At 53.8% G+C, this 27,564-nt stretch overlaps 3 protein-coding genes across 12 annotated transcripts; all 3 read left to right on the plus strand.

Moving 5' to 3' along the window:
* The first annotated feature begins 1,978 nt into the window (after nt 1-1,978).
* Nucleotides 1,979-14,896, plus strand: LOC141743125 (uncharacterized). The gene is made up of 6 exons (XM_074586848.1): nt 1,979-2,477; nt 3,319-3,377; nt 6,850-6,946; nt 7,372-7,466; nt 13,290-13,386; nt 14,635-14,896. Exons 1-6 carry the CDS (start codon nt 1,979-1,981, stop codon nt 14,646-14,648), a joined length of 861 nt encoding a protein of 286 aa, XP_074442949.1. The 3' UTR covers nt 14,649-14,896.
* Nucleotides 14,897-15,708: 812 nt separating this feature from the next.
* Nucleotides 15,709-19,747, plus strand: LOC141743045 (DDB1- and CUL4-associated factor 15-like). Of its 2 annotated transcripts, XM_074586775.1 has the most exons (5): nt 15,719-15,871; nt 16,714-16,897; nt 18,446-18,660; nt 19,296-19,344; nt 19,451-19,747. In XM_074586775.1, exons 1-3 carry the CDS (start codon nt 15,743-15,745, stop codon nt 18,523-18,525), a joined length of 393 nt encoding a protein of 130 aa, XP_074442876.1. In that variant the 5' UTR covers nt 15,719-15,742; the 3' UTR covers nt 18,526-18,660; nt 19,296-19,344; nt 19,451-19,747. The 2 variants fall into 2 exon arrangements, with proteins under 2 accessions (XP_074442875.1, XP_074442876.1); XM_074586774.1 differs by having other exon boundaries at nt 15,709-15,871; nt 19,296-19,747.
* A 61-nt stretch (nt 19,748-19,808) lies between these two features.
* LOC141743044 (uncharacterized) lies at nt 19,809-27,061 on the plus strand. Of its 9 annotated transcripts, XM_074586768.1 has the most exons (9): nt 19,809-22,030; nt 22,518-22,597; nt 23,262-23,315; nt 23,424-23,472; nt 24,693-24,755; nt 25,007-25,052; nt 25,162-25,217; nt 25,304-25,344; nt 25,430-27,055. In XM_074586768.1, the coding sequence occupies exon 1, from the start codon at nt 20,096-20,098 to the stop codon at nt 21,632-21,634; it is 1,539 nt and encodes a 512-aa protein (XP_074442869.1). In that variant the 5' UTR covers nt 19,809-20,095; the 3' UTR covers nt 21,635-22,030; nt 22,518-22,597; nt 23,262-23,315; nt 23,424-23,472; nt 24,693-24,755; nt 25,007-25,052; nt 25,162-25,217; nt 25,304-25,344; nt 25,430-27,055. The 9 variants fall into 9 exon arrangements, with proteins under 9 accessions (XP_074442869.1, XP_074442872.1, XP_074442871.1 ...); XM_074586771.1 differs by lacking the exon at nt 25,007-25,052; XM_074586770.1 differs by lacking the exon at nt 23,424-23,472 and having other exon boundaries at nt 25,304-27,061.
* The last annotated feature ends 503 nt before the right edge of the window (nt 27,062-27,564 follow it).

Raw genomic sequence — 27,564 nt, forward strand, 5'->3', positions numbered from 1 at the left:
GTCAGGCAGTGGTTGTTTGCGGGCTTGGATCCGCTCAGCACCAAAGTGTGGAAATTGCTTAGGATTGATGAAAAACTGTGTATATATCACATCAACAAATAAATAGACAGAGAGAGAGTCTATATATACACTCCCACGCATAGATATTTAAGCTTTTCTTGGCTATGTGGAAACCTGAAAGGGGAGGGGATAGTTTTACTGAAAACAAATCTTTTGTCCTCGTTGATGTTTTATTTTTAGGCAAAGCTTGGAGAATCTTGTCGCAATAAGAAGCAGAGAAATGTGAGTTCAAAAGCCACCAAAATTAACTATGTTTTCAGTTTTGTTCCTTTTTCCAGCTGTGACTATTAGCAGTTGGTAGAGGAGGTGGCCCGATTTGTGGATTTCTGTGGAGAAAGTGGGACTGAGCAATTTTGCGAGCTCTATGCCCAGCCCACAGGCTGGTAAATGGAGACTAAGTGGGAACTCGGGCCATGTAGATGCAGATGCAGGTATGACTTTAGTGGTTGTAAGCATGGTCCTGGCTGCTTGTTTTAATGAACATCTCTGCATTAAGGTGGTGATTTGATCCAGTGTCAAGACCTGCCTCCTAGAGAGACCCAAACTCAAAGCACCTTCAGGTAGAAAGGCCCTTTCTCCTGAAAGGCAGCCACAACCTGTTTTTCTATGAGTGATCTCCTGAAATTTTTAGGCCTCTGTGGACCATCTCGACAGGGTCTGATCATTCCCCAGCAGAGAGCTGCAAAAGCAGCGAGGAGCCCAGGAGGCCCCTGGGGACAGTTTCACTGCACCACTGGGACTGCCAATGGCCACCATGCCTTCAGGGATGGCAAGGCCAGACAGGAGCAGAGAGCACGTTGCTCCAGAGGGGATCACAGCATCCAAGCCCTATGGGGCTGAGACAGGCCACGAAAGGCAAAGGTGGTGGTCCTCGGGGAGACAGTGCCCCAGCAGCTCCGAGAGCTCCCCAGGCTGGGGGTGCGGTCCCAGACACCTACAGGAGCATGGACTTGCAAGGGCGGTGGCCTTGTGTTGGACTCCCACAGGGAACGCCAGCAAAGATGGCCGTGCCACCTCCCACCTTAACACCCTCCAGCTCAGAAGGGACACCCAGCCAGCACAGCCCGTCCTGGCAGCAGCGCTGCAGTGCTTTGGCCACCAGGCACACATGCTCATGCCACCTGCGCCCGGCCCATGGCACCCAGGGTCCTGCAGCGGTGCTGACTGGCAACACTCCCCGCTTGGTCCTGGAGAAGGTTTGCCAGTGGCAAAGGAAGGTGTCCCCATCTCTGGGGAGCTCTGCCTCTGACCACAGTTGCCACGCCATGGAGTGGCAGTGCCAGGGTTTGTGCAGCTGCCACTTTTCAAAAAAGCTCTGTTGTAAATAAACATGTGGGCTTGTTCTGGAGAGAACCATGTGAAGGGCCTCACCCCACCAGTGGGGCAGGGTGCCCTGGGGACAGGAAGGGGACAGTGGGCTTGGGGGCACTGGGGGGGCTATGCTATCCAGGCAGGAGGACAAGGCAATGAGGATCAGCCTGGGCAAGCCGGCTGCCCCTCCTGGGGCTCCCCCTCAGCCCTGCCCTGGCCGTGGCAGGGGGTCAGCCTCACCGCACTGCCCGCACCGCCCCGTGCCTGGAGCGGACGGTGGCAGGAGCAGGCCGTCAGCCCCTTCTGCAGCCAGCCGGGTTTCACATCCCGCAGGTTGGTCCTTGGGCTCAACTCTACCTCCGACGCGAGCCTTCCCCGGGAGTGGCTGCTGCACAGCAGTGTCCCCCAGGTCCCAGCGCTGTCCAGGGCTAGCAGAGCTTCCCCGGCACCTTCAGGGATACCGGATGGCTTTCTGCGCGCCCGTAGCCGCCTCTCGGGGTCAGCTCCAACGTGGTTTGCCCCGACGCGAGCTCACACACCCGGTGAGAGGACCGGCCCTGCAGCAGTGCTCCCGGGCAGCCTCCCGCAGCGGGGACACACAGGCAGCATGGACCTGCCCGGTCCCCGCGGGGCTCCCCACTCACACACGGCTGTCCCCGCCTCACCGAGCAGGCGGCGGGGCCTCCCCACAGCGCGACCCCCCGCGGGGCGGCCTTTGTGCGAGGACAAACCCCCGCGCAGCGCTGCTGCCACCCAGCGACCAACACCGGTAGGGCACATCGCGACCCGCGCATGCGCGGCGGCATGCCCGTGCTCCGCGCTGCCGCCCGCCGGTACCGGCACTGCCGTACCACGGTGCTGCCGCGGTCGCTGCCGCCGCCTCCCCTGTGGCCAAAGCGCGGTACGGCAGCGCCGGCCCCGCACGGGCGGCTGCCGGGCGTCATCCCCGGCGGCGGGGCCGGGCCGGGCCGGGCCGGAACCAGCGGGGAGGCGAGCGAGACCCTTCGGCCAGCGCGGCGCCGGGCCGCCCGCGCGCGCCCAGCAGAGCGGCGGCGGAGGAGGATCCGGTAACAGAGTTTCGTTCCGCGGAAGCCGCGCCAGGGCGGGTGAGGGGCCGCGGGTGCGTCGTGGGATCCCCCGGCCGGGCGGGTCCGGGCTCTGCCCTCCTGGGACCGGCGGGGGGTGGGTTTCGGGGCCGAGCCCGTGCCCGGTCGGGGGCCGCAGGGGCGGCCCCGCCCGGCTCAGCTGCTCCTGGCTGGGGCCGGGCAGCGGCGGCCCGGGGGGCTCCGGCGGCGGCGGGCGGGTCCCGGTGCCCGCAGGGGCGGGGAAGGGCCCCAGCTGCTGCCGCCAGGGCCGGGGGCTCTTGGGGTGGGGGTGGGACACCGGGCCGCGCTGGGCTTGGAGGGGGTGGCTGGGCCCGGCTCCCCGCGGGGTCCCTTCGGCCTGCGGGGTTTGGGGTGCGGTGCCGGCGATGCCGGAGAAATAAAGCCCGTAACTGCGGTAAGAAAGCGGTGCCCGGGCCGTGCTGGTGCCGTCCCACAGGGACGCGGTTTCCCAGCGCTCCCCGAAAGTGCCCGTGGGGTCCTGGGGGTGCCGGGCTGTGGGGCGGCTGCGCTCCCTCAGCGTCGCCCAGGGGGGCTGCAGAGGGGGCGCAGAGGCAGAGAGGGGGAGCCGGTTTGGGGCCCGACCCAGAGAGCGAGTCTCCTGCTCCCGGGGCTGGCAAACAGGCTCGTGTGGCTGGTTTTGGGGCTGAGAAAGAGAGGGAGTTTTGTGGCTTTGGGATCAGGAATGGTCTGGAGATGAAATCCGTGCCAGGCACCATCTCTCTGCACGGAGGGTCTGTCCCGGCCCCGCTCCCGAGGGCAGCAGTGGGTTGCGGGTCCCCTGGCTCGTCCCTGTTGGCTGTGTGAGACAAACAGGCTAATTTCTCTGCTCTTCTTTTCCCAGGGTCACCTTCTGCGGCACAGGAAGAAAATCCTGCACGGCTGATTCCACTTGCTGCTCAGGTAATGGCACGTGTGGGGCTCGGGGAGTGGGGAGACACATTTGTGAGTTCAAGGACGCTACAGATAGTCCACATCAAAGCCGCAGAAAAGGCAAATTTGCTGCCAGTGCAGAAAAGCTGACGAGGAGTTGCAGTGGGCAGAGCATGCCTCCTGCCTGAGCAGGTCCCTTTGTAGTTAGGAATGGTTTCCTTTGGGGTCAAAGCCTGAACTTTCATCTAGGATAAATTAAGAACTGCCTGTTACCTTCATTAGGGTCAAGCGTTTCTCTTCTGTTTGTTCCTACTGGTTCCAGGGGCAAGTGGGAAATAGCCTTTTATTTTCCTATGCATAACTCAATTTTGACTAGCCTGTGGTGTCGGTCTAGTTAACGTTTGAGCCCCTAGATGCCAGTAGAAATTTAATGAATGAAACATGATGGAAACTGATGTGTCGCTTGATTTTTATTCTTTTTTATTATTATTGTTTGACTCTGGATGGCATGTTTTTCTGTGGCTCAATCCACATTGTTCCGTGGAGCCTTCATTCTAGGACTTTGAAGCAAAAAAAGTTTGTCGTTCCAGAAAAGGACTGGTCCTTCCTAGGACTGAGGTGTAGACTCGGAGTGTCTCTTAAGTACACGATCAGAATTAAAACCAAATTTCACTGGATGTTGCTGCTGTTGGTCTTCACTTCCGTTAGTGTCCCTGCAGCTCCCTCATGGGTGGGAGCTCTGAATCATAATTTTTTTTTTTTTTTCAGTCTCTAACACATTTTTTCCCCCCAGGCAGAGGCTACGTTTGAGAGTTAATTAGTTTCCTCCCAAACGTGCCAGTGAATAAAATTGAGTTACGATTATTAAAACCGGAAAAATGACACCACTCTTAGAGATCCTGGCTATTTCTGAACACGTATTCGTCATGTGCAAATGTCCTTGAGATACAGATCGTGGCTTTGTGCTCTGATGAGACGATAGGCTGAGATGGGGATGAGCTCCGGCAGACAAAAAAAGATGCAAGGTCCTGCGGTTTTTGTCTGTTTGTTTGTTTTCTTTTGTGGGGGTGGGGGTGTGTGTGCTTTCAAAAACAGAGTGCACTGTTGACTGCAGGTGGCAGCCTGCGAGCTCTTTTGCTGCCTGACCTCTCCTTTTTTTTGTCACTCCTCTTTCGTGGCTACAACTTTCATTTGCATCATTTTAGAAGAGCAATTAAGCGACTTGCCTGTGTAAAAGTGCTAGCTATATCGGGAAGGTAATCAACTTGGCTACAAGTAGAATTTCTGAAGGAAGAACAACAGCAGCAGGAAGCAAAAGGCAAGTTCCCCAAAAACTGTGCATGTCTGACACGTCCAAGTTTAATTGCCAAATGTTGTTTGGCAGTATGTTCCACGTGGCTGTTTTGGGTAAACATAAGCTTTCAGGAAATTCAGTATTGTGTGTGGCAAAAGAAGTGCCTCTGTCTGTGTCTCCTGCTCCGTAAATGTCCGGTGGCAGGGCTGTTGTTCCCTGCTCTCAGTATGGCCACGGTAGTGCTGCGATATTTAGGCCTAACAGATGGGTTTAGGAAGGGAAGGAGAATGCCCGTTTCTGTAAGGGCTAACAACGCTGACTCTTTTCTCCATCTGCCGGTTTCCTGTGTGCCAGATGAAGCTGTTATATTTTTCTCCTTTGTGCCCGGTGTCTGAAGCTGCTGCCAATGCGGGTTTGCAATTTGTGTTGCTAGGTTTTTGTGGAGTTCTCGTTGTGGACTGCTTCTGCTGTGGCCGAGTGTCAAGATGCTGTTTTGTGACAGGACTCGGAGGGTTGTGATTAATGGAGCAGGGTTGAGTTGGAGGCCTGTAACCAGTGGTGTCCTCCAGGGGTCAATAGTTGGACCAGTACTGTTTAACGTATTCATCAACGACCTGGACGAGGGGACAGAGTGTACACTCAGCAAGTTCACTGATGATACCAAACTGGGTGGGGTGGCTGACACCCCAGAGGGCCGTGCTGCCATCCAGCGTGACCTAGAGAGACTGGAGAGCTGGGCAGAGAAGAACCTAATGAGGTTCAACAAGGACAAATGTAGGGTCCTGCACCTGGGGAGGAAGAATTCTAAGCACTAGTATAGGTTAGGGGTGTACCTGCTGGGAAGCAGCTCTGAAGAAAAGGATCTGGGGGTCTCGGTAGACAGCAAATTATCCATGAGCAAGCAATGTGCCCTTGTTGCCAAGAAGGCCAACGGAGTTCTGGGCTGCATAGGGAAGTGTGTGGCCAGCAGGTCAAGGGAGGTCATTCTCCCCCTCTACTCTGCACTGGTGAGGCCACAACTGGAATACTGTGTCCAGTTCTGGGCTCCCCAGTTCAAGAGAGACAGGGAACTACTGGAGAGAGTCCAGTGTAGGGCAACAAAGACGATTGAGGGATTGGAGCATCTCCCTTATGAGGAAAGGCTGAGAGAGCTGGGACTTTTTAGCCTGGAGAAGAGAAGGCTGAGGGGAGACATTATTAATGTTGACAAGTATCTAAAGGGTGGCTTTAAGGAGGATGGAGCCAGACTCTTTTCAATGGTTCCCAGTAACAGGACCAGGGGTAACAGGCACAAGCTGGAACATAGGAAGTTCCGATCAAATATGAAAAAAACCTTCTTTACGGTGAGGGTGACCAAGCACTGGAACAGGCTGCCCAGGGAGTTTGTGGTGTCCCCTTCTCTGGAGATTTTCAAGACTCGCCTGGATGCAGTCCTGAGTAATGTGCTCTGGGCAATCCTGCTCTAGCAGGGGAGTTGGACTAGATGATCTCTAGAGGTCCCTTCCAACTCTGAAAAATTCTGTGATTCAGTTCACAGCTTCAGAAACCATGTGCCCTGAAATGGGTGTGGGTGAAGCTGACCTTGGGTGTGCAGCCTGTGCTCGTGGGGACGCTCGGGGGCTCCTCATCAAAGCAGCCGGGCACCCGCGGGGTTGCGCTCTGCTCTGAGCGTGCCATACTTTTGCCGTTGGAAGGTGGAAGAGAGCATGTGCCTGGTAAATCCAAGGGCAGTTAAAAGCCAGGAGGGACCCTGAGCAGGTTTGGTGGCATTTTGACAAGATTCTGGGCTGTTGGCAGAAACGTCCTGGCAAAAGCCGCTGCTTTGTTGCAAGGAGGCAGTTTAGAAGGACAGGTGGGTTGCCGTACCCTTTAACAAAAATATTCAACTAGGGATGCGTAGGGTGAGGAAACCCTGTCTCTACGTAGGCTCGAGAAAATGTACGTAGGCATCTGTGTTTGTCGCAGCATGTATCTGCGTGTGTCTGTGAAAGTGGCTCTAGTGCAACTGAAGCTGCCAGCGAGTCAAAAAAAGGCAGGTTTGTCTAAAAAATGCAAAGGCTGTAGAGGCCCGCATCAACAGCTGTGCCACAGATGATTACAAATGCTTTTTCCTCTACTCGGCTGGAGTCTTTGCAAAGCTCCACGAAAGAAGGAGGCCTTAGATTCCTACCCAGCTTTCTGCTAAAGGTTTTTTTCCTCTCTCGGCAGAATGTCAACTGCCAGCATTTCACCACGGTCGCCGTTCTGTTGTGCCCTGACAGTGCAGGAGAGATGGAAAGGATCCGGAGTGCTTTGCAAGTACGAGGTACGTCTGCGATGCGCATCTGTGTTTTTCCTAGGGTCCTTGTAGTGTGGACTTTGAAGTTAACATGAAGGATGTGCCGGCTTTCTTTTTATATTTTTTCTATGAAATATCTTAACCAAATCCTAAAAGTAAAATAAGGTCTGTTCTGGAGCATGTTACACCTGTGCAAAGCTTACTTCCCTGCATTTATTTTTCTCTTCCTGAAAGCACAATCTTCTCTTTCTGCCTGCTGTCTATTAAATGATACTGTGAAAATAACTGTGTACTAAAAGAGGGAAGAAACCGTTCGCAAGGGTTCACGTGTTTGGAAGCAGCAGACTTTGTTTTCAGATAAAAGCTTTATGCTTTTTCAGTCGATAAATTTTAAAAATATCTTACGGTATTACTCAAAAACCTTACTGAGATACTGGCATCTGTCCTAAAAGCAATCAAGGTCAAAGAAGAGACATGGACCAAACAGGACAAAGCAACGTCACTTCTGCGTGTTTTCCGGTCTCTGCCACGAAGCATCAGCAGCCTCGTAAGTAGTGAGGACAAGTCCCAATATGGTTTTGGTGAGTTGTGGCTTCCAATGACATCCTTTGTCCATGACCTACAGTGTGTCCTTTTGACTTTAGTTGGAAAGAGATTTTTCCAAAATGGAACTGTTTCTCATTCAAAGCAGTTGCCTTCTATGAAGTTCCCGTCAGAGCAGGTCCTCAGAGATGAAGTGCTGGGCAGTAGAAGTTGTGAGCAACGAGACCTTGCACTCTCTTTGCACCCCTTTGCCGGCCTTTGTGTTCTCGGTTGTTACAGTCGAGATCTCATAAAACCATGTTCCTCCATGCGTTCAGCACAGCAAAAAGCATTTGCCAATCTGCCGGTGCTTTTTGGTGGCGTGATGGATTGCAGCCTGGGGATTTGATTTCCCCCCGACCCTCAAGAGTAAAACCTTTGGTGGGGATCTCATATTGCTGATCTTCCTATGCTAAATGAAACTTTTTTAAAAAAAGATGAAATTGTATAATTTACAAATTGACTCGTGTTGTCGTGGAGACCGTGGAGACCAGCTTCAGTGCAGGCAAGGCCTCACTGGGGAAGGGGATCGCGGCGGATAAGGCCGGCAAAGGGCTCTTTTGAGGGCTCTTTCGAGGGCTCTTGTAGCCAGGAAAGGTGGCTAGCTCGTGCCGAAACCGGCAGCTCGGGGGCGGGCTGCTGACGCGGCAGGGGCGGAGTCAGTGTCACACGCGGCAGCTCTAAACGGGTGGTCCCGGAGCGCAGCGGCCGGCCGCTGCGCACCCAGCACGCGGGTAGCCAACGTGGGTCACCCAGGGCGGCACCGCAGTGCGAGCGAACGAACAAGGAGCAGCATTTCGTACGGTGGGTCACTGGAAGCCTTGAGTCTAAGGTAAGCAGAAGCTGGGCAACCACAAGCAGAGGAACATCGGCGTGCAAGGGCACCGGCTCAGGGCGCGGGGGAAGCGAACAGCAGAGATCCTCCATCTCCCGGCACGAGAAAAGAACATGGCTGCAAAACAGTCAAAAGCTTCTGCGAGGAAGAACGTGGGAACTCAGACTGAGCTCCTCTGCAAGCATGTGGCTGTGCAGGTCTCGGTCTGTAATGAATGCCTGAGTCTGGCACTGCTCCCACAGGGTTCCAGAGACACTGTGTGCATACGGTGCGATCAAGTAAATGATCTGCTCAGGAAGGTGGTTGAACTGAAGGAAGAGGTAGAAAGGTTAAGAAGTATTAGGAACTGTGAAAACGAAATAGATTGGTGGAGCCATACCCTGAGGCAAAGGCAGCAGGGAGAGGCTCTATCAGAAGTGGATGACCCACTTCCCTCCTGTCACCAGGCAGAAGGAGAGGACTCAAGGGATAAGGGGGAGTGGAGTCAGATCCCTCCTCGGAGAGGTAAGCGAAACCTCTCACAGCCCCCCTCACCATCCCAACTGCCCTTACGTAATAGGTATGAGGCTCTGGAAATTGAGGACCAGGCGATTGAGGATGGAGAAGCTGATCCATCCAGTGAAATGCACAGTGCTCGTCACTCACCCCCGCGCCTCAGGACGTCCTCAACAAAGAGAGAAAGAAGGGTTATTGTAGTAGGTGACTCCCTTCTGAGAGGAACAGAGGGTCCTATCTGTAGACCGGACCCATCCCACAGGGAAGTCAGCTGCCTCCCTGGGGCCATACGGAGGAAACTCCCTTCCCTGGTCCAGTCATCAGATTACTATCCGCTACTGATATTTCAGGTAGGCAGTGACGAAGTAGGTACCAGAAGTCTGAGGGCAATGAAGAATGACTTTAGGGCCCTGGGACGGCTGGTTAAGGGATCGGGAGCACAAATAGTGTTCTCCTCTATCCCACCATTTGCAGGGGTAGACGAGGGGATAAATAGGAGGAGCCAGCAAATTAACTCCTGGCTCCGTGACTGGTGCGTCCGGCAGGACTTTGGCTTTTTTAAACATGGGCTGATCTACAGGAAACCAGGCATGCTGGCATCAGGCGGGGGAAGCCTAACCCGAAGGGGAAGAAAGAGACTGGGACAAAAATTAGCAGGGCTTATCCATAAGGCTTTAAACTAGGTTTGATGGGGGATGGGGACGAAACCAGGATCACGAAAGTGGTGCCTGGGAGCAACATAGCAGTGCTCATGGGTAAAAGTGATAGCAAGGTCTTGCAGCCTGTCTCAGCGATGGTGGGGGATAGTGAATTCTGTGGCAGCATAGACACAAGGAGTAGTGATAATTTGGTAACTACCGTAGTGTCCGAGAATGATCAGGTGCAAATCAGGGCCTGTCCCCCCAAGAAAGTGGTAGGACAATTAACCCAACTGAAGTGCATCTACACTAATGCACGCAGCATGGGGAATAAGCAGAACGAGCTGGAGGCCATCGTGCAGCAGGGAAACTATGATGTGGTTGCCATCACGGAAACGTGGTGGGAAGACACACACAAGTGGAGTGCTGTAAATGATGGCTACCAGCTTTTCAGAAGAGATAGGCAAGGGAAGAGAGGTGGTGGGGTGGCCCTCTATGTTAGGGGTGGTTTTGAATGTCTAGAACTCAACAGTGTGAATGACAGTGTTGAGTGTGTATGGATAAAAATCAAGGGGAAGGCCAACAAGGCAGATATCATGATGGGAGTTTGTTATAGACCCCCTAATCAGGATGTAGAAACCGATGAAGTATTCTATAAGCGGCTGGCAGAGGTCTCGCGATCATCTGCCCTTGTTCTTGTGGGGGATTTCAACTTCCCGGATGTCCGCTGGGAATACTACACAGCAGAGAGGGAACAGTCCCGGAGGTTCCTGGAGTGTGTGGAAGACAACTTCCTAACACAGCTGGTGAAGGAACCTACTAGGGGAAGTGCCCTACTGGACCTACTGTTTGTTAACAGAGAAGGTCTTGCGGGGGATGTAAAGGTTGGAGGTCGTCTTGGGCACAGTGACCATGAAATGATAGAGTTTTCAATTCTTGGTGAAGGGAGGCGGGGAGCCAGCAAAACTGCCACCTTGGATTTCCGAAGGGCAGACTTTAGCCTGTTTAGGAGCATGGTTGAGAGCGTCCCTTGGGAGGCAGTTTTGAAGAGCAAAGGTGCCCAGGAAAGCTGGTCATACTTCAAGCAGGTGCTCTTAGAAGCACAGGAGAAGGCCATCCCCATGTCCTGAAAGACGAGCCGACGGGGAAGAAGGCCAGCCTGGCTAAATAGAGAGCTTTGGCTGGACCTCAGGAAAAAAAGGAAGGCTTACATTCTCTGGAAAAGGGGCTCAGCAACTTATGAGGATTATCAAGATATAACAAAGGTATGCAGGGGGAAGATTAGAAGGGCCAAAGCTCAATCAGAACTCAGCTTGGCCACTGCAGTTAAAGATAACAAGAAGAGATTTTTCCAGTATATCAACAGAAAAAGGAAAACTAGGGAAAATATAGGTCCACTGATGAATGAGACGGGTGCCCTAGTGGTGGAAGACACAGAGAAGGCAGAGTTACTGAATGCCTTCTTTTCTTCGGTCTTCACTGATAAAGCCATCCCTCACACATCCCATACCCTGGAGGCAAGGGGGAAGGTCTGGAGAGAGGAAGATTTTCCCTTAGTTGAGGAGGACCGGGTCAGAGACCACTTGGCCAAGCTGGACATTCATAAATCCATGGGCCCTGATGGGATGCACCCACGAGTGCTGAGAGAGCTGGCAGATGTTATCACTAGACCACTCTCCATCGTCTTTGAAAAGTCATGGGGAACAGGAGAGGTGCCTGAGGACTGGAGGAAGGCTAACGTCACTCCAATCTTCAAAAAAGGCAAGAAGGAGGACCCAGGGAACTACAGGCCGGTTAGTCTCACCTCTGTCCCTGGGAAGGTAATGGAGCGACTCATTCTGGATGTCGTCTCCAAACACATAGAGGAACAGGAAGTTATTGGAAGTGGTCAGCATGGATTTATCAAGGGCAAATCATGCCTGACCAATCTGATAGCTTTCTATGATGTTATAACGGGTTGGCTGGATGAGGGGAGAGCCGTAGATGTCATCTACCTTGACCTTAGCAAGGCTTTTGACACTGTCTCCCATAACATCCTCATTAGGAAGCTGAGGAAGTATGGGCTAGACGAGGTGACAGTGAGGTGGATCGAGAGCTGGCTGAGTGACAGAACCCAGAGGGTTGTGATCAGCGGCACAGAGTCCAGTTGGAGGCCTGTAACGAGTGGTGTCCCTCAGGGGTCAATACTTGGACCAATTTTGTTCAATATATTCATTAATGACCTAGATGAGGGGACAGAGTGTATCCTCAGCAAGTTTGCTGATGATACCAAGCTGGGAGGGGTGGCCGACACTCCAGAGGGCCGTGCTGCCATCCAGCGTGACCTGGACAGGCTGGAGAGCTGGGCAGAGAAGAACCTAATGAGGTTCAACAAAAGCAAGTGTAGGGTCCTGCACCTGGGAAGGAAGAATGCCAAACACCAGTATATGTTAGGGGCGGACATGCTGGGAAGCAGCTCTGAGGAGAAGGACCTGGGGGTCCTGGTAGACAGCAAATTATCCATGAGCCAGCAGTGTGCCCTTGTCGCCAAGAAGGCCAATGGCATCCTGGGCTGCATAGGGAAGACTGTGGCCAGTAGGTCGAGGGAGGTCATTCTCCCCCTCTACTCTGCACTGGTGAGGCCACAACTGGAGTACTGTGTCCAGTTTTGGGCTCCCCAGTTCAAGAGGGACAGGGAACTACTGGAGCGAGTCCAGCGTAGGGCAACCAAGATGATTATGGGACTGGAGCACCTCCCTTATGAGGAAAGGCTGAAAGAGCTGGGACTCTTTAGCCTGGAGAAGAGAAGGTTGAGGGGGAACCTGATTAATGTTTACAAGTATCTAAAGGGTGGGTTCAAGGAGGACGGAGCCAGGCTCTTTTCAATGGTTCCCAGCAACAGGACAAGGGGCAATGGGCACAAGCTAGAACATAGGAAGTTCCGTTCAAATACACGGAAAAACTTCTTTACGGTGAGGGTGACCAAGCACTGGAACAGGCTGCCCAGGGAGGGTGTGGAGTCCCCTTCTCTGGAGATTTTCAAGCCCCGCCTGGATGCAGCCCTGAGGGATGTGCTCTGGGCAATCCTGCTCTAGCAGGGGAGTTGGACTAGATGATCTCTAGAGGTCCCTTCCAACTCTGAAGATTCCGTGATTCCGTTTAAACTGCCACTGCCAAATAGCTGTGGCGTACATTTTACAAGGCATACTGAAGCAGTAAGGTATTGGTTGTGCTTGTATAAAATGAGAGGCGACTGAATGTAACTTTTTTTCCCCCCGATGTTTTGATGGGGAGCTCTGAAGTTCTGTATTTCTGTCTGGCTTCCAGTGGTGTGTTTCCCTGGCAGACCATGGAGTTACCTGAGAGTGGATGGAAGGGAAAAATTTTTCCCCCACATGGAAAAAAATCTTTTTTTTTTGAGGATCAAGTCTGCAGGAAAGTGTGGAGCCCCAAGGTTTTTGGGGCGATGAAAGCACTGTGGCGGGACAGGGAGGACAAGCCACGGCTTTGCCTCCTGACACCTTTGGTGTGGGAGCAGTTGCTGTATACTTGATGTTTTTGACCTGGCCCTGGGAGAGTGAAATAAGGTGTTTTTGAGGATGAAGTCGCCAGGAAAGTGCAGAGCCCCAGGGTACCTCAGAAAGTGGCTCTAGGGAAACTAAAGGTGCCAGTGAGTCAAAAAAATGCAAAACTCTAGTGGCCTGCATCAACAGCTGTGCCAGAGATGATGCCTAACAGTTTTTCCTCCGCTCGGCTGTAGTCTTTGCAAAGCTCCACGAAAGAAGGAGGCCTTAGATTCCTACCCAGCTTTCTGCTAAAGGTTTTTTTCCTCTCTCGGCAGAATGTCAACTGCCAGCATTTCACCACGGTCGCCCTTCTGTTGTGCCCTGACAGTGCAGGAGAGATGGAAAGGATCCGGAGTGCTTCGCGAGTACGAGGTACGTCTGCGATGCGCATCTGTGTTTTCCCTAGGGTCCTTGTAGTGTGGACTTTGAAGTTAACATGAAGGCTTTGTCAGCTCTCCTATAGTTTTTGTATGAAATATTTTAACAAAACACTAAAAATCATATAAGGTCTGTTCTGGAGCATGTTACACAGCCAAAAGCAGTCTCTAATCTGCCAGTTCTTTTTGGTAGCCTGATGGATTGCAGCACCGGGGATTTGATTTTCCCCCCTGACCCTCAAAAGTAAAACCATTTGTGGGATCTCTTACCTCGCTCATTTTTCTGTGCACAATTAAACTTAAAAAAAAAAAAGTTAGCATTGTATAATTTACCCACTGACTTGCATGGTTTAAAGTGCAACAGCCAAATAGCTGTAGCATACAATTTATGAGGCATATTTAAGCAGTTTGGTGTTTGTTCTAAAGGTTTAAAAAAAGAGGTGACTGAATGGTACCGGGTTTTCCCCACTATTATGACAGAGTGCTCTGAGGTACTTTATTTCTGTCTGGCTTTCAGTGGCGCATTTTCCTGGCAGCCCAGTAGCATCTCTCTCGGGCAGTGCCGCTGGCCAGATGTCCTTCCTCCTTGCGTAGCACCCACAGAACCCTGTAGTCAAATTATAACTGTGTGTTTTGGGGAGAGATAGTGTCATGGTATCATTTCACAGCTGTGCAAGCTAAATTAGTGCCAGAGGAAAGTCAAATACTTTTATAGCGTTAGTATTTTTATTGAATGCAAATAAATGTAGGCACACCTTTTCAGCATAAAGTGAATGGCCGAGCTTTGTTCTTTATTGTTGCTTTTGCTCTTCACGGTTTACCCTTCCCTCTCGGCTGCATCGACCCAGTGAGCGAGGTGGGCAGTGGCAGCGGCAGCAGCGCGAGGGCTGTAGCTGTGGCGGTGGGTCTGTCAGCATCGATTCTGGTGTTACGGCCCAGCCCGGTCCTGCCGCCCTGCACGCAGGGTGATGGATGTCCCTGTGTCTGTGCTGGGAGGAAGGGGCCAGGCGTTTCCCAGCGCCGGCCAGAGGGTTCGCCGTTAGCCTTAATCCTGACTTTAAGAGTTGAGCTGGCGCTGGCTTTTGAAGGCTGTGCTGTGTTTGGAGCTGAGCTGTTTCCCTAGAATCCTCCTGTAGCTCAGCTACCGTCCCGTCCCTTGGTCTGAGGGAATTCCTCTACTCTCTTCTCTTCTGTGCTACTTTTTTAGCACGCTGAACTCTAACTGGGGATTTTTGTTTTCCAGGTACCTCGTCGTAGGCATCTCGTGCTGCTTGAGAGATGGTGGCAGAGCCCCCGTGAGGGGAAGGGACCAGCCCTGGGTCTGGGCGTTTTGGGATTTTTGGGGGAGAATAGAAGGGTGTCTGTGTGTGTGTATGTCTCGGGGGGGTTTGGGACACCGCAATGTCACCGGGGCAGTGATGATGCAGCGGAGGAGCAGGTGAGCGGGGGATGTGGGGGTTACGTGGAGTTCCCCCAAAAAGAGGCAGGTCACAGCCCCAAAATGTCTGAAAGTTCGGGGGGGGTGGGGTGGGGTTAAAACCTGTAACTCCGGGGACGAGGCACTGAAATAGAGAACAAGCTCTCCTTTTTATAGGTATTGAAAAATAATCATTTCTGTATCTAAAAGGAGCTCAAAACAACAACAAAAAATCTCTAAGGATGCTACGCCCGCACCGTTGTGCGGCACGGCCGTACTGCACATGCGCGCCCCGTGTGCCGTACGAGTGTAGTGCGCGTGCGCGCTGCCCTTCCGCTGTACGGCTGCACTGCGCATGCGTTGCCTCTCCGCCTGCAGTACCGCATTGTGTCCGCAAAGTGCCAGCAGTGAGTGCTGTGCCGTATTGCTGTACTGGGCATGCGCGCTCCCTTTATGCTGTGGGGCTGTACTGCACGTGGGCCGAGCTCGTGCCGTACCGCTGTACTGCGCATGCGCACCCCCTTTGTTATGTACTGCGTATGCGCGCCCTTCCGCCGTACGGCTGTACTATGCGTGCGCGCCCCCTCTGTTCCGTAGTGCGCATGCGCGCCATGTTTCCGGCCGCCGCACTGTACTGCGCATGCGCGGCGTGCTGCCTGCCGTACGGCTGTATTGAGGCATTGCAACCGCTGCCGGGCGGATGGACGGGCGGGAGGGCCAATCAGAGGTCCTATAGGTCGGATCGCAACTCCGCGCTCTCATTGGTCGTATCGCTCGCAGGGGGTGTGGCGCAGTGGGAATTGACGACGGCGACGGACCAATGGAGCGGCTCTGCTCTAAATAAGGTGGGGGGGGCGGGCGGCGGGGCGGGGCGGCTGCCAATGGGCGCGCGTCGTGGGCGGGGCGCTCTGGTAGCTGAGGGGGCCGGGGGAAAATGGCGGCTGGCTCGAAATCGGAGGCGCGTGGTCCGGGCGGACAGCGGGGGCCGGCGGGCGGGCCTTCGGTCGGGTCGGGACCGCCGGGCAGCCGCGAGCACGTCGTGAGGCAGCTGGACCGCCTGAAGGTGAGCGGGGGGTGGCGGGGAACGGCGGGGGGCTTGAGGGGGCCCCGAGAGGTGATTGGGGGGGCTGGGGGGATCCCGATGGGGTTTGGGGAGGCTGAGGGTGGGACTTGAGGGAGGCTGGGAGGAGCGGGGTGGCTGTGGTGGCCCCGAGGGGTGATGGAGGGAGCTGAAGGGGCGGGATACGGGGGTTCTGAGAGGGAACGGGGGGGCTGAGTTGTCCCTGGGGAGTGGCCGAGGGTGAGGATGGGGGTCCTGAGGGTAACGGGAAGGCCTTGAGAGGGGCTGGGGGGTCCTGAGGCGTCCCCGGCGGGGGACTGAGGGATGATGGGGGGGGCTGAAGGGACTCTCGGAGGGGGGAAACTTTAGGGGGGAACAAGGGGGCTGAGGGGGATCTGGGGGGCCGAGGGGGCCCCGAGGGGTGACCGGGGGCCTTGAGGGGGGCTGGGGGAACGGGGGGGCTGAGGGGGCCCGGACGGTGGGGAGGGGGATCCTGAGCGTGTGATGGGGGCAAACGGGGGGATCTGAGAGGGTGGCACTGAAGGGGGTTAGGTAGAGGATGTGGGGGGCTGAAGGGAGCCCTGTGGGGGCCGTGGTGGTGGTGGTGGGGCATGAGGGGAGCCCTGAGGTGGGGGGTGGGTGCTGCAGGAGCCCTGAGTTTGGGGAGGGAGACTGTGGCCTAAAGTGGGTCCTGAGTTGGAGTGGGGCTGTGAGGGGAAGATGGAGACAGGCTGAGGAGTGATGGGGGGGTGCAGGGGGGCTGGGGGCTGGGGGGGGAGGGTCGAGGCATCCCCCAGCGTTTGGGGGTCCCTGTGACCCTCCCCCCACTGTGCCCCCTCCTGCAGGATGAGGAGCCCTACAGCGAGCTGTACCCGGGGGTCTGTGAGGGGCTCAGTGACTCCTTCAAGGTCATTGTCTTTGGCTTCAAGGGAATATCCCCTGTCACTGCCATGTTTCCCCCCAGCACAGGTTGCCTCCTCCACACCAGTTTTTCCTTGGGGGCCTGTGCCATTGCTGTCCATGTCACAGGTACGGGGATACTGGGACCCCCCCGGAGCTCTCTGAGACAGCCTGGGACCCCCACATTACCCTGGGACCTCCCAGAGCCCTCTGATACCCCCTGGGATCCCCCAAACCCCCCAGGATCACCCTGAGACCCCCTAGAATCTCCTGGGACCCCTTGCCCCCCTGAGAACTCTGCAGGATGTACTGCGACCCTTCATGTTCTCCCAGGACCCCTCTGGCACTATCTGGGACCCTCTAGGACCTCTCATGTTCCTCCCAGGGCTCCCTGGTGCCTTCTGTGACCCCCCACATTCCCCCCAGGACCCCTCTAGCACCCTCCCACACCCCTTCCAGGACCCCAGAGATCCCCCCTGGAGCCCCCCAGAAAACCCCAGAGCCCTCTGGGACACCCTGGAGCTCCTCCCCAGTACCCCCAATGTCCCCCTGGCACTGTCCTGGGACCATCCTCTTACCCCCTGAGAGCCCCCCAGAGGCCTCCAGGACCCCTGGGATCCTCCCCCACACCCTTCAGGACCTCCCTGAGCCCCCCTGGACCCCCCAGAGCCTTCTGGGAGCTCCCTCCGATACCCCCCACATCTCTGGGACCCTTGTGGGTACCCCTCACACCCCTGAGAGCCCCCTAGAATCTCCTGGGCCCCCTCATGTTCCGCCCGGGGCTCACTGGAGACTTCTGGGATCCCTCCAAGCCCTCCAGGATCCCCTGGAGCTCTCTGGGTCGCTCTGACACGTGCTCTAGGATCTCCTAGAGCCCCCCAGAGCCCTCTGGGACCCACTGGAGCCTGCCCCTGGTATCCCCCACATTCCCCTGGGACCCTTCTGCGACCTCCCCCCAGTCCCATGAGAGCTCCTCAGAGTCCTCCAGGACCCCCTGGGACCCTTTGTCTTCCCACAGGACTCTCTGAGACCCTCGTGAGACTCCCACATTCCCCCAGGACTCCTTGTAGCCCCCTGGGACCCTCCCCCACCCTCTCCAGCACCCCACAGATCCCCCTGGGACCCCTCACTCCTTAGAGTGCCCCTGGTGCCTTCTAGGATCCCCTGGAACCCCCCTGGGACCCTTCTGGGACCTCCCACTCCCCACTGGGACCCCCTGGACTCCTCCATGGTATGCCCCACATCCCCCTGGGAGCCCCCACACCCCCGGAGAGCCCCTTTAGAGCTGTCTAGGATGCCCTGGGACCCTTCCACACCCCCCTAGGATCTTCCAGAGTCCTCTGGAGCCCCCCAGGACACCCCAGAGCCCTCTGGCACCCCCTGGAGCCCCTGCCGGTACCTGCCGCATCCCCCTGGGACACCCCCCCCACCCCCTGAGAGCCCCCCCAGGGCCCTCCAGGATCCCCCTGGGACCTGTCATGTTCCCCCAGGACTCCTTGGAGCCTTCTGGGACCCTCCACATTCCCCCAGGACCCTCCCACACACACCCCCCAGAACACCCCAGAGTCCCGTGGGTCCCCCCAGGACACCTCAGAACCCTCTAGGACCCCCTGGAATCCCCCCTGGTACCCCCCACATCCCACTAGCACCTCCGTTACACCTGTTTCCACCTCCCAGGGGACACCAGCTCCTGCCAAATGCTCTGGGAATGCCGGAGCCTGACAGAGCATCTCGGCAAAGGAGAGATGAGTGAGTGAGAGTGGAACCGAGCGGGGACCCCCTGGATGCAGAGAGGAGGATAAAGGAGCTGCGGAGCAGAGACCGATGGGGGCTGTGATAGGATGAGGGAAAGGGAGATGAAGTGCCACAAGGTGCCTTGGAGATGGAGGAAGGTATTTGCTCTAAACCTTTAAAAAGAGGCAACTGAATGTAACGTTCCCCCCCCACACCCCTGATATTTAGACAGCGTGCTCTGAAGTACTTTATTTCTGTCTGGCTTTCAGTGGCGTGTTTCCCCGGCCGCCCAGTGGCATCTCTCTCAGGCAGTGCCTCTGGCCAGATGTCCCTCCTCATTGCGTAACACACAGAAAACCTTGTAGTCCAATTATAACTATGTGTTTTGGAGAGACAGAGTGTTATGGTGTCAATTCACAGCTGCGCAAGCTAAATTAGTGCCAGAGGAAAGTCAAATACTTCTATAGTGTCAGTGTTTTTATATGGTATATACAAACATAACGCACACCTTTTAACCGAAAGGGAAGGGACAAGGTATTTCCCAATGCCAGTGAGAACGGTTACTGTTATGCTAAGAACGTGTTCAAAATTGTAGCAATTAGACTTAATCCTGACTTCAAGAGTTGAGCTGGCACTGGCTTCTGAAGGCTGTGCTGTGTTTGGAGCTGAGCTGTTTCCCCAGAATCCTGTAGCTCAGCTCCTGTCCCGTCCCTCAGTCTGACGGAACTCATCTACTCTCTTCTGGGCTATTTTTTAAGATGCTGAGCTATAACTGGGGATTTTTGTTTTCCAGGTGCATTGTTGTAGGCGTCTCATGCTGCTCGAGAAATGCCCCAGTCCAGGTTTGCAGCCGGTGGTGGAGCCCCCCTGAGGGGAAGGGGCCAGCCCTGGGTTTGGGTGTTTTGGGCCTTTTTTTGGGGTGAATAGAAGGGTGTCTGTATGTCTCAGGGTTGTGATGATGTCATTTGGGATACCTCGATGTCATTGGGACAGCGATGATGCAGCGGAGGAGCAGGTGAGTGGGGGACGTGGGGTTACGTGAGGGTCTCCCAAATGAGGTGGTTCACAGCCCCAAAACGTCTGAAAATCTTGGAATGCGTTAAAAAAATGTGAAAACCTGTAACTATGGGCGCGAGGCACTGAAATAGAGAACAATCTCTCATTTATATATGAGAAATATATATACTGAGAAATAATATTATGTATGTAAAATAACTTCAAAATAAAAACCTGTATGTCTAAGGATTCTATGATTCTGTGCTTGTGTTATATAAAAGATCCTAGAAATAAAAATATTTTTAAAAATGTATTTATAAAAAGATATTAGTGTCAAAATAGATGTGTAAGCAGACAGTCTAAATAGATATTCTGTATCATAAATGTTAAAATCTAAGCAGATTTTCTACATAAGTGCAAACAGGTGATATAAATTCCCTAAACAGATAATGTGTAAATAACTAAGGGGGTGCTGCCGCCCGGCGGCTGAAGGCGGGTCCTGCAGGTGTGCGCTCCTCCGTGCGCTGTGGCCCCGCCTCCGGCCCGCCTTGGCCCCGCCCCCGGCGGCGCTGTGCGTTGGTTCCGCAGCTCGTGCGCATGCGCGGTTTCGCGGGAGCCGTTCCGGCGCCGGTCTCGAGAGCGCGGCGGCCGGAGGGCGAACCAGGACCGCCGGGACTCCGTCGAGCTCCGCGCCACCTGGAGCGCGATCGGTGCAGCCCGGCCGGCCTCGAGAGCGGCCGTCGGCGCTCCAGTGTCGGCTCTTACGCGTTACCGCGCCCCCGTCTGTGCCCGGCAGTTTTCCTGTTGTCCATTTCCATAGCCCCTCAGTCCGCCGACGCGCCTCTCTATGGCACTTTAGTCCTCCAGGGCGCCGCTCAGTCAGCCGACGCGCCTCTCTATGGCACTTTAGTCCTCCAGGACGCCGCTCAGTCAGCCGACGCGCCTCTCTATGGCACTTTAGTCCTCCGAGGTGCCGCTCAGTCAGCCGACGCGCCTCTCTATGGCACTTTAGTCCTCCAGGACGCCGCTCAGTCAGCCGACGCGCCTCTCTATGGCACTTTAGTCCTCCAGGACGCCGCTCAGTCAGCCGACGCGCCTCTCTATGGCACTTTAGTCCTCCGAGGTGCCGCTCAGTCAGCCGACGCGCCTCTCTATGGCACTTTAGTCCTCCGAGGTGCCGCTCAGTCAGCCGACGCGCCTCTCTATGGCACTTTAGTCCTCCGAGGTGCCGCTCAGTCAGCCGACGCGCCTCTCTATGGCACTTTAGTCCTCCAGGACGCCGCTCAGTCAGCCGACGCGCCTCTCTATGGCACTTTAGTCCTCCAGGACGCCGCTCAGTCAGCCGACGCGCCTCTCTATGGCACTTTAGTCCTCCGAGGTGCCGCTCAGTCAGCCGACGCGCCTCTCTATGGCACCTTAGTCCTCCAGGGCGCCGCTCAGTCAGCCGACGCGCCTCTCTATGGCACTTTAGTCCTCCGAGGTGCCGCTCAGTCAGCCGACGCGCCTCTCTATGGCACTTTAGTCCTCCAGGACGCCGCTCAGTCAGCCGACCCGCCTCTCTATGGCACTTTAGTCCTCCGAGGTGCCGCTCAGTCAGCCGACGCGCCTCTCTATGGCACTTTAGTCCTCCAGGGCGCCGCGCAGTCAGCCGACGCGCCTCTCTATGGCACTTTAGTCCTCCAGGACGCCGCTCAGTCAGCCGACGCGCCTCTCTATGGCACTTTAGTCCTCCGAGGTGCCGCTCAGTCAGCCGACGCGCCTCTCTATGGCACTTTAGTCCTCCAGGGCGCCGCGCAGTCAGCCGACGCGCCTCTCTATGGCACTTTAGTCCTCCAGGACGCCGCTCAGTCAGCCGACGCGCCTCTCTATGGCACTTTAGTCCTCCGAGGTGCCGCTCAGTCAGCCGACGCGCCTCTCTATGGCACCTTAGTCCTCCAGGACGCCCCTCAGTCAGCCGACGCGCCTCTCTATGGCACTTTAGTCCTCCGAGGTGCCGCTCAGTCAGCCGACGCGCCTCTCTATGGCACTTTAGTCCCCCAGGACGCCGCTCAGTCGGCTGACGCTCGTCTCCACGGCACTTTAGTCCTCCAGGAGCCCAGAAGTGCCCGCTCAGTCCTCCCACGCTCGTCTCTATAGCACTTTAGTCCTCCAGGAACCCTCTCAGTCCTCCCACGCGCCTCTCTATGGCACTTTAATCCTCCAGGACGCCCCTCAGTCAGCCGACATGCCTCTCCATGGCACTTTAGTTCTCCAGTACGCCCCTCAGTCCACTGACGCGCCTCTCTATGGCACTTTAAGTCCTCCAGGACGTCCCGCAGTCTGCCGACACGCGTCTCCATGGCGATTTAGTCCTCTAGGATCCAGGAAGTGCTCATCAGTCTTCTGGAAATCACCTGCTTCCAGCACTCTTCTAAAACCATAAAACATGATTACCAATTAACCACAAAAATATCTGAAGATCGCAAAAATAAAGTGACGCCTGCAGAACTCTCTTCTCTACAGCAACAAGTAGACAGAACTCAAACAAAAGCGGTAAGAGAATCACCAGAGGCAAGTGCCCAATAGAAATAAAAATGACTGTTGCTTTGCCTGCTGGGAACTTAAGGCATAAGAAAAGGAGCTCCTACCCCTGTGGCCACCTCTTTGTCTTCGGGGGGGGGTGTTTGTCCCCGCCCCTTTCTCCAGGGGATTGTGGGAAGGGCAGTGGGCGGGGCCCGGGGTATATGAGCCACAGGCTCAGCTCAGGAGCTTGTTCTGCTGCTGGGCTCCTCTGGGGTTGGTGCTCTGCTGGTCCTTCACTTGGCTGCAGCTTTGGGGCAGGCATGTTTTGGTATTTAGGGAGGCAGAGGTAAGAAGGCTGAGCTAAGACTTTCAGGACCAGTACACATCCTGCCACCTGTATAGTAGAAAGTTGACTGGTATGCAGCTTTTTTGTTTCCTTTTTTTCAGGTCAGTAACTTTGTGATGAGTGTTTAGGGGATGCCCAGATGGTTTAATAGTGTGCTTTCCTGTATTCTAGGAGGGCTGCATTTTCCTAGAATTCCTAACTTTATTGAAGATGGGCCAGAGATTTTTTCCACCGGTTTTGCAGTATGCTGTGTGAGTTGCTGATCTTGTTTCTCTTAATTGGGTTGATGATGAGATTATATTGTAGGGGTTAAGGTGAGCATTTTGTATGCATCTGCATATTGTACTTTAGCACTTCTCAAGAAAGCAGCAGGGATGTAAGGCATAGTGTCATTCAGGGTATGGCATGGCTCATCACCTTTCCCCATTGCCCAAAGAGTGACGTGGTGTCCCTAGAGTTTTTGCAGCTTGCAGCAGGCCCCTCGTAGATTGTGTCAGGGCATTACTTATTTTGTGGGTCTATAGCAGAGCCCAGAGTCCGTGGGAAGACAGAAGATAGGAGGTGCCTGCTGAACACAGGGCATGGCTCAGAAGAGCAGCTCCTGAGGAGTGGCTGACACAGGGGTTTCAGGGTCACAAATATAGAATGGGAGCTGTCATGAAGAAGTGGGGGTCCTTCCCTGACAGTTGAGGAGAAGAGGTTTCTAAAAGTTTTGGTGCTGGGGCTTGGCTAAGAAATGGAGGCAGGTTCAGCAGTCTTTATCATATGGGTTTTGCATTTGGATTTGGGTGTCAAGAGGGTCTGGTCTGTTCTAGTCCCTTCCATTTGAGGTGAGCTGGATAGTATTGAGGAGGAGCATGGGACTGGTGATTTCACAGAAATGCAATGGTAATTTTGTGTTTGTTGGTATCTTAGGTGTCATAAGTAATTGCTGCTGCAGCCTCTGACTCTAGAATCGGCGTGAAACAGGTGAGCAGATTGCCATGGCACCTCTGAGGATGAGGGTGCTGTAGAAGAGCTTGGCCTCTACTATCAGGGTGGTCACTGCTGGAGCCATGGTTTCTTTTTGTTTTACAGTTGAAGAGGAACCTGGTGACTGCAGGAACACATCAGTTAGCTGTTTGTTGTGGGTTCTTTGTCAAGGATGAATTCCGACCCCTGGCTGTCTGAAAGCTAAGTAGAGGCACAGGCGCTGGAGGGGGGCCAAGGTTGACAGTTTCAGGGAGGAGTTTTCAAGTCAGGGTAGAGCAGAAGGCTATCCAGAAGGAGTGTCCTCTGAGTAGGTAAAGGGAGTGGATTACTCTTCAGCACAAAGCTAGCGTGTGCTGGGCAGGGCAGTTCTGGCCTGTGTCTGTTGTTGTGTAGTTTGTGTGCTCTGTCTTCTGTGTCTTGGACTTTCCTTAGGTTTTGAAATCCTCATTTCTCTTTGCACTCAAGGGGCACAGCATGTGCCTTGGGCAGCCCCTGTAGAGTCTCGAATGCCTGTGCTAACTGGCAGAGTGCCCAATGGGCACTTCTTGCATAACAATTTTAAAGTGCAGATCGGACTTGCCTCTTGGAAGTTTCTAGATGGTCCTCTTTTGCAGCATCGTTCGTGGCTGCATGAGCAGCTCTGTTCTCTGAGCTATAGCAGCTCTAGCCATCTGCTTTTATGAACTGGGATTTCTTCCCTGCATCCTTACATTCTCAGGTCTTGAAGCCAGGCTTCCTGCACATATGTCATCTCCATTTTGACAGGAACTTCTTGGAATGGGCTGTTACATTTGACTCTTTTATGATTTTTATGACTTTGCCACAGAGCCTCCTCACGTCCGTGCTGTGGCCATTGGTCTTCTTGCCCAACAGCATCTCTTGTCTGAAAGTCATTCTTCTTGTGGAGAGTTTTCTCTCATCTTGGAGTCACGTTGTTGTCTATAGTGCTGTGTGGTGTTGGGCTGCACGTGGGTGTGTTTGGCGTGGAGCTGCCCTGCCTGGGGGTGTAGTCAGGGGTAGGTGGAACAGCAATAAGAGTCTATGGGTAATATGTTGATCTGCCAAGACTGTTTAGCCAAAGGTTGTACAGTCATCTGGGATCAAGCAGCCATTGGCAGGGAGTGTCATTTCCATAGTGTGTTATGGGGATGATTGGAGCCTCCTGGGAGCCTCCTGCTTCACTACTGTTTGGCAGTAGTGAAGCAGATTGAAGGTGTTAAGGCTTGTATGTGTGGGGATTAATGTTGGGTCCAATTTTTTTTTAATGGCAGGTTGTAGTTGGAGCCTAGATGATATTCCTAAATGGAAACAAGACCCCTGGAATTGTTCAGCTACTGATCAGCATCTGGGTGACTTGTTTACTAATTTTTTCAGATGCAGAGGGACAAGATGTGCACCAAAGAGTCATGGAGAAGGCAAGCGGGACCCTGTAAGAAGGTGGGTCAGTTCACGGTGCTGGAGGGAAGATGTGACTGGTGGCTATATCATTATATTATGGCTTGGTGGTGGGGTGTGGGTTGTTTTTTTTTTTTCATTTTGAAGGTATGAAGTGATGAGTAAAGCAGGATATTGGCACCGGATGTGACTCTCGGGCAAGGTGGTCAATGAATAGTGGGCTGAAGCAGCAATTCTTCTCAGATGTTATATTGTGGGTGAAGTTTTTAGTGTCCTTTGTGTCTGTTTTACAGGTAGTTTGTAAGCCTCAAAGCAGCAGCCCAAAACCATGGAGGGCAGGTGAGCGAGAGGCCAGGGTAAAGGAGTAGGAGACAGGAATGGCTGTAGGCAGGCTGTGGTGTCGGGCAGTATGTCAGCATATGTCTTTTGGTTGGCTTTTTTTTTTCAGGTGCAGGATGCAGGCTCAGAGGGACTAAGCCACATGCTGATGAGCGTGCTGAGAAGGTGAGGCGGTTGTGGGCCACATTGGTGTCTTAATAGTGAAGTATTATACGGCAACCTGGTTAATTATTTATCTTCTGGTTTTGCAGGTGCCCTGTGAGCCATCTTTGGAAGTGGGTGAGCATTAGAGGTGAGCCGAGGCAGCAGTGAGGAGGAGCTTGTGGCTGGTGATTTCTCACATGTGCAACAGTAATTTTGTTTCTTGGTATCTCAAGCAATGATGGCCACAGCATTTGACTCTGGAAGGAGCAGCTGAGTGGAATCCCATTGTGCTTTTGAGGAAGGGGAAATTGTGGAAGAGGTTGGCGGTGGCCTCTCTGAAACTTCTTGCTGTCACTGTTTGGTTTTCTTTAATTGTAGATGATGATGATGATGAACCTGGTGACTACAGGAAAGTCCCAGATAGTCGATGTGCTGGTTTTTTTTTTTTTCTGTCGACATCAGATTTAAGACCTCCAGCCCTCTGAAAGCTAAGTTGAGTGGCCAGGGCTGGGGAGGGGCTGGAAAGGGAGAAGTTTGTGATTTGCAGGGAGGCCTCTTAAAGTTAGAGAAGGGCAGAGGGCTGTCCTGGAGCCATCCCCTTTGAGCAGGTAAAGGGAGCGGGTTAGTCTTCAGCACAATGCTAGCATGAGCCGGGCAGGGTGGTTCCAGCCTGCATCTGTTGGGTTGTTTGTGTGGTCTGTCTTCTGTGTCCTAAACCTTCCTTGGGTCTCCATGCTCTCTTTACACTTGAGGAGCACAGCCTGTACTTCAGACACCATCCCAAGAGTCTTGAATGCCAGAACTCATTGGCACTGCCCCAGTCAGGCCCCACTTTTCTTGCATTATAAGCTTAAACAGTGGATCGGCCTTGCATCTCGGAAGTTTCTGGGTGGTCCTCAACTGCAGCATTGTTCCTGGCTGCATGAGCAGCTCTGTTCTCTAGCCATCCATTTTCAGTGACTGGGACTTCTTCCCTGCATCCTTAAGTTCTTAGGTCTTGAAGCCAGGCTTCCTGCACATACATCTCAGTTTGAGTCACTTCTTGTCCTGGACCATTACATTGTACTCATTTCTTGGGGTTTCCCTAGAGCCTTCTCGTGTCACCATTGTGGTCTTGCAGGTCTTCTTGCCCAACAGTCGCTTATGTTGGTGTCATCCTTCTTGCTGAGAGTTTTCCCTCATTTGTGAGGTGCATTGTTTGTAGTGTTCTGTGTAATGTCGGTCTGTGCTTGTGTGTGTTTGGCTCGGAGCTGCTCTGCCCGGTCACGTAAACTCTGGGGTAGGTGGAACATCAATAGGAGTCTATGGTTAGTTTGATCTACCTAGACTGTTGAGGCAAAGGTGGTACAGTCAACTCCCATCAAGTAGCCATCAGCAGGTGTGGGCAGCTCTTTAATTAATGGGGTTGTTTTGGGATGAGCAGAGCTATGTGGGAGGGGCTGTTCGGCAGTAGTGAAGCAAACTGCATCTCGAAGATGTTAAGGCTGCTTTGTGTGGGGTGTAGTGTTTGTATGTTGTGTGTGGTTTTTTTTTTTTAATGTCAGGCTGTAATTGTACTCCAGATGGTATTTCTAAGGCAAAATGAGACCTTTCTGAGGGTGTGCGCATGTCATATGGGGTTCCTCCTAAAAGAGGCAGTTCACAGCCCAAAAAATGCCTGAAAATTCATGTGGGGAATGTGTGTTTAAAAAAACAATAAAACCTGTATATATGGGTATGAGGCATTGAAATAAAGAACAATTTCTCATTTTTATACATATTGAAAAATATGAGTGTATGTATATAAAAAGGAGTTCAAAATAAAAACCTGTATCTACTATATTACATAAAGGATGTTATTGTATTAAAAGATCTGTCCCATAGCCAATTTTTGCCTTCATGGTTCTCTCTGTCTCGCTCCCTGTTGCTTCTTTCCCCTGTGGCTCCCCTTCCCTGTTTTTTCACCGCCCCCCCTTCTCTGCCCTGTAGTAGATTGCTGTTGCATTGGGTTTAAGTGACAAGGTTTTGTTGGCTGAGTTGTGGGGGGCAGGGGTGGGTTCTGTGAGAAGACACCAGAAGCTCCCCCCATGTTGGGCACAGCCAGCTCAGAGAGGGACCTGCTGCTGGTCAAAGCTGAGCCCATCAGCAACACTGGCCAGGAGTGGAGCAGAGAGTCCCTGCAACATGTGGCGGCCCCGCTGTTGGAGCGGAAAAAGAGTGCGAGGAGGAAGGAGCAGCAGAGACAATCCTGACTCCCTGACACCTCCATTGTCTGGGGGTACGATGTAGAGAAGTCGTGAGTGAAGATGATACCAGAAAAAGAGAGGGGTGGTGGGAAGGTGTTTTTTTTAAATTTGTTCTTATTTCTTATTTGATTGACAATAAGTGA

This window comes from Larus michahellis, chromosome 4 (genome assembly GCF_964199755.1).
Source record: "Larus michahellis chromosome 4, bLarMic1.1, whole genome shotgun sequence".
Taxonomy (NCBI): Eukaryota; Metazoa; Chordata; class Aves; order Charadriiformes; family Laridae; genus Larus; species Larus michahellis.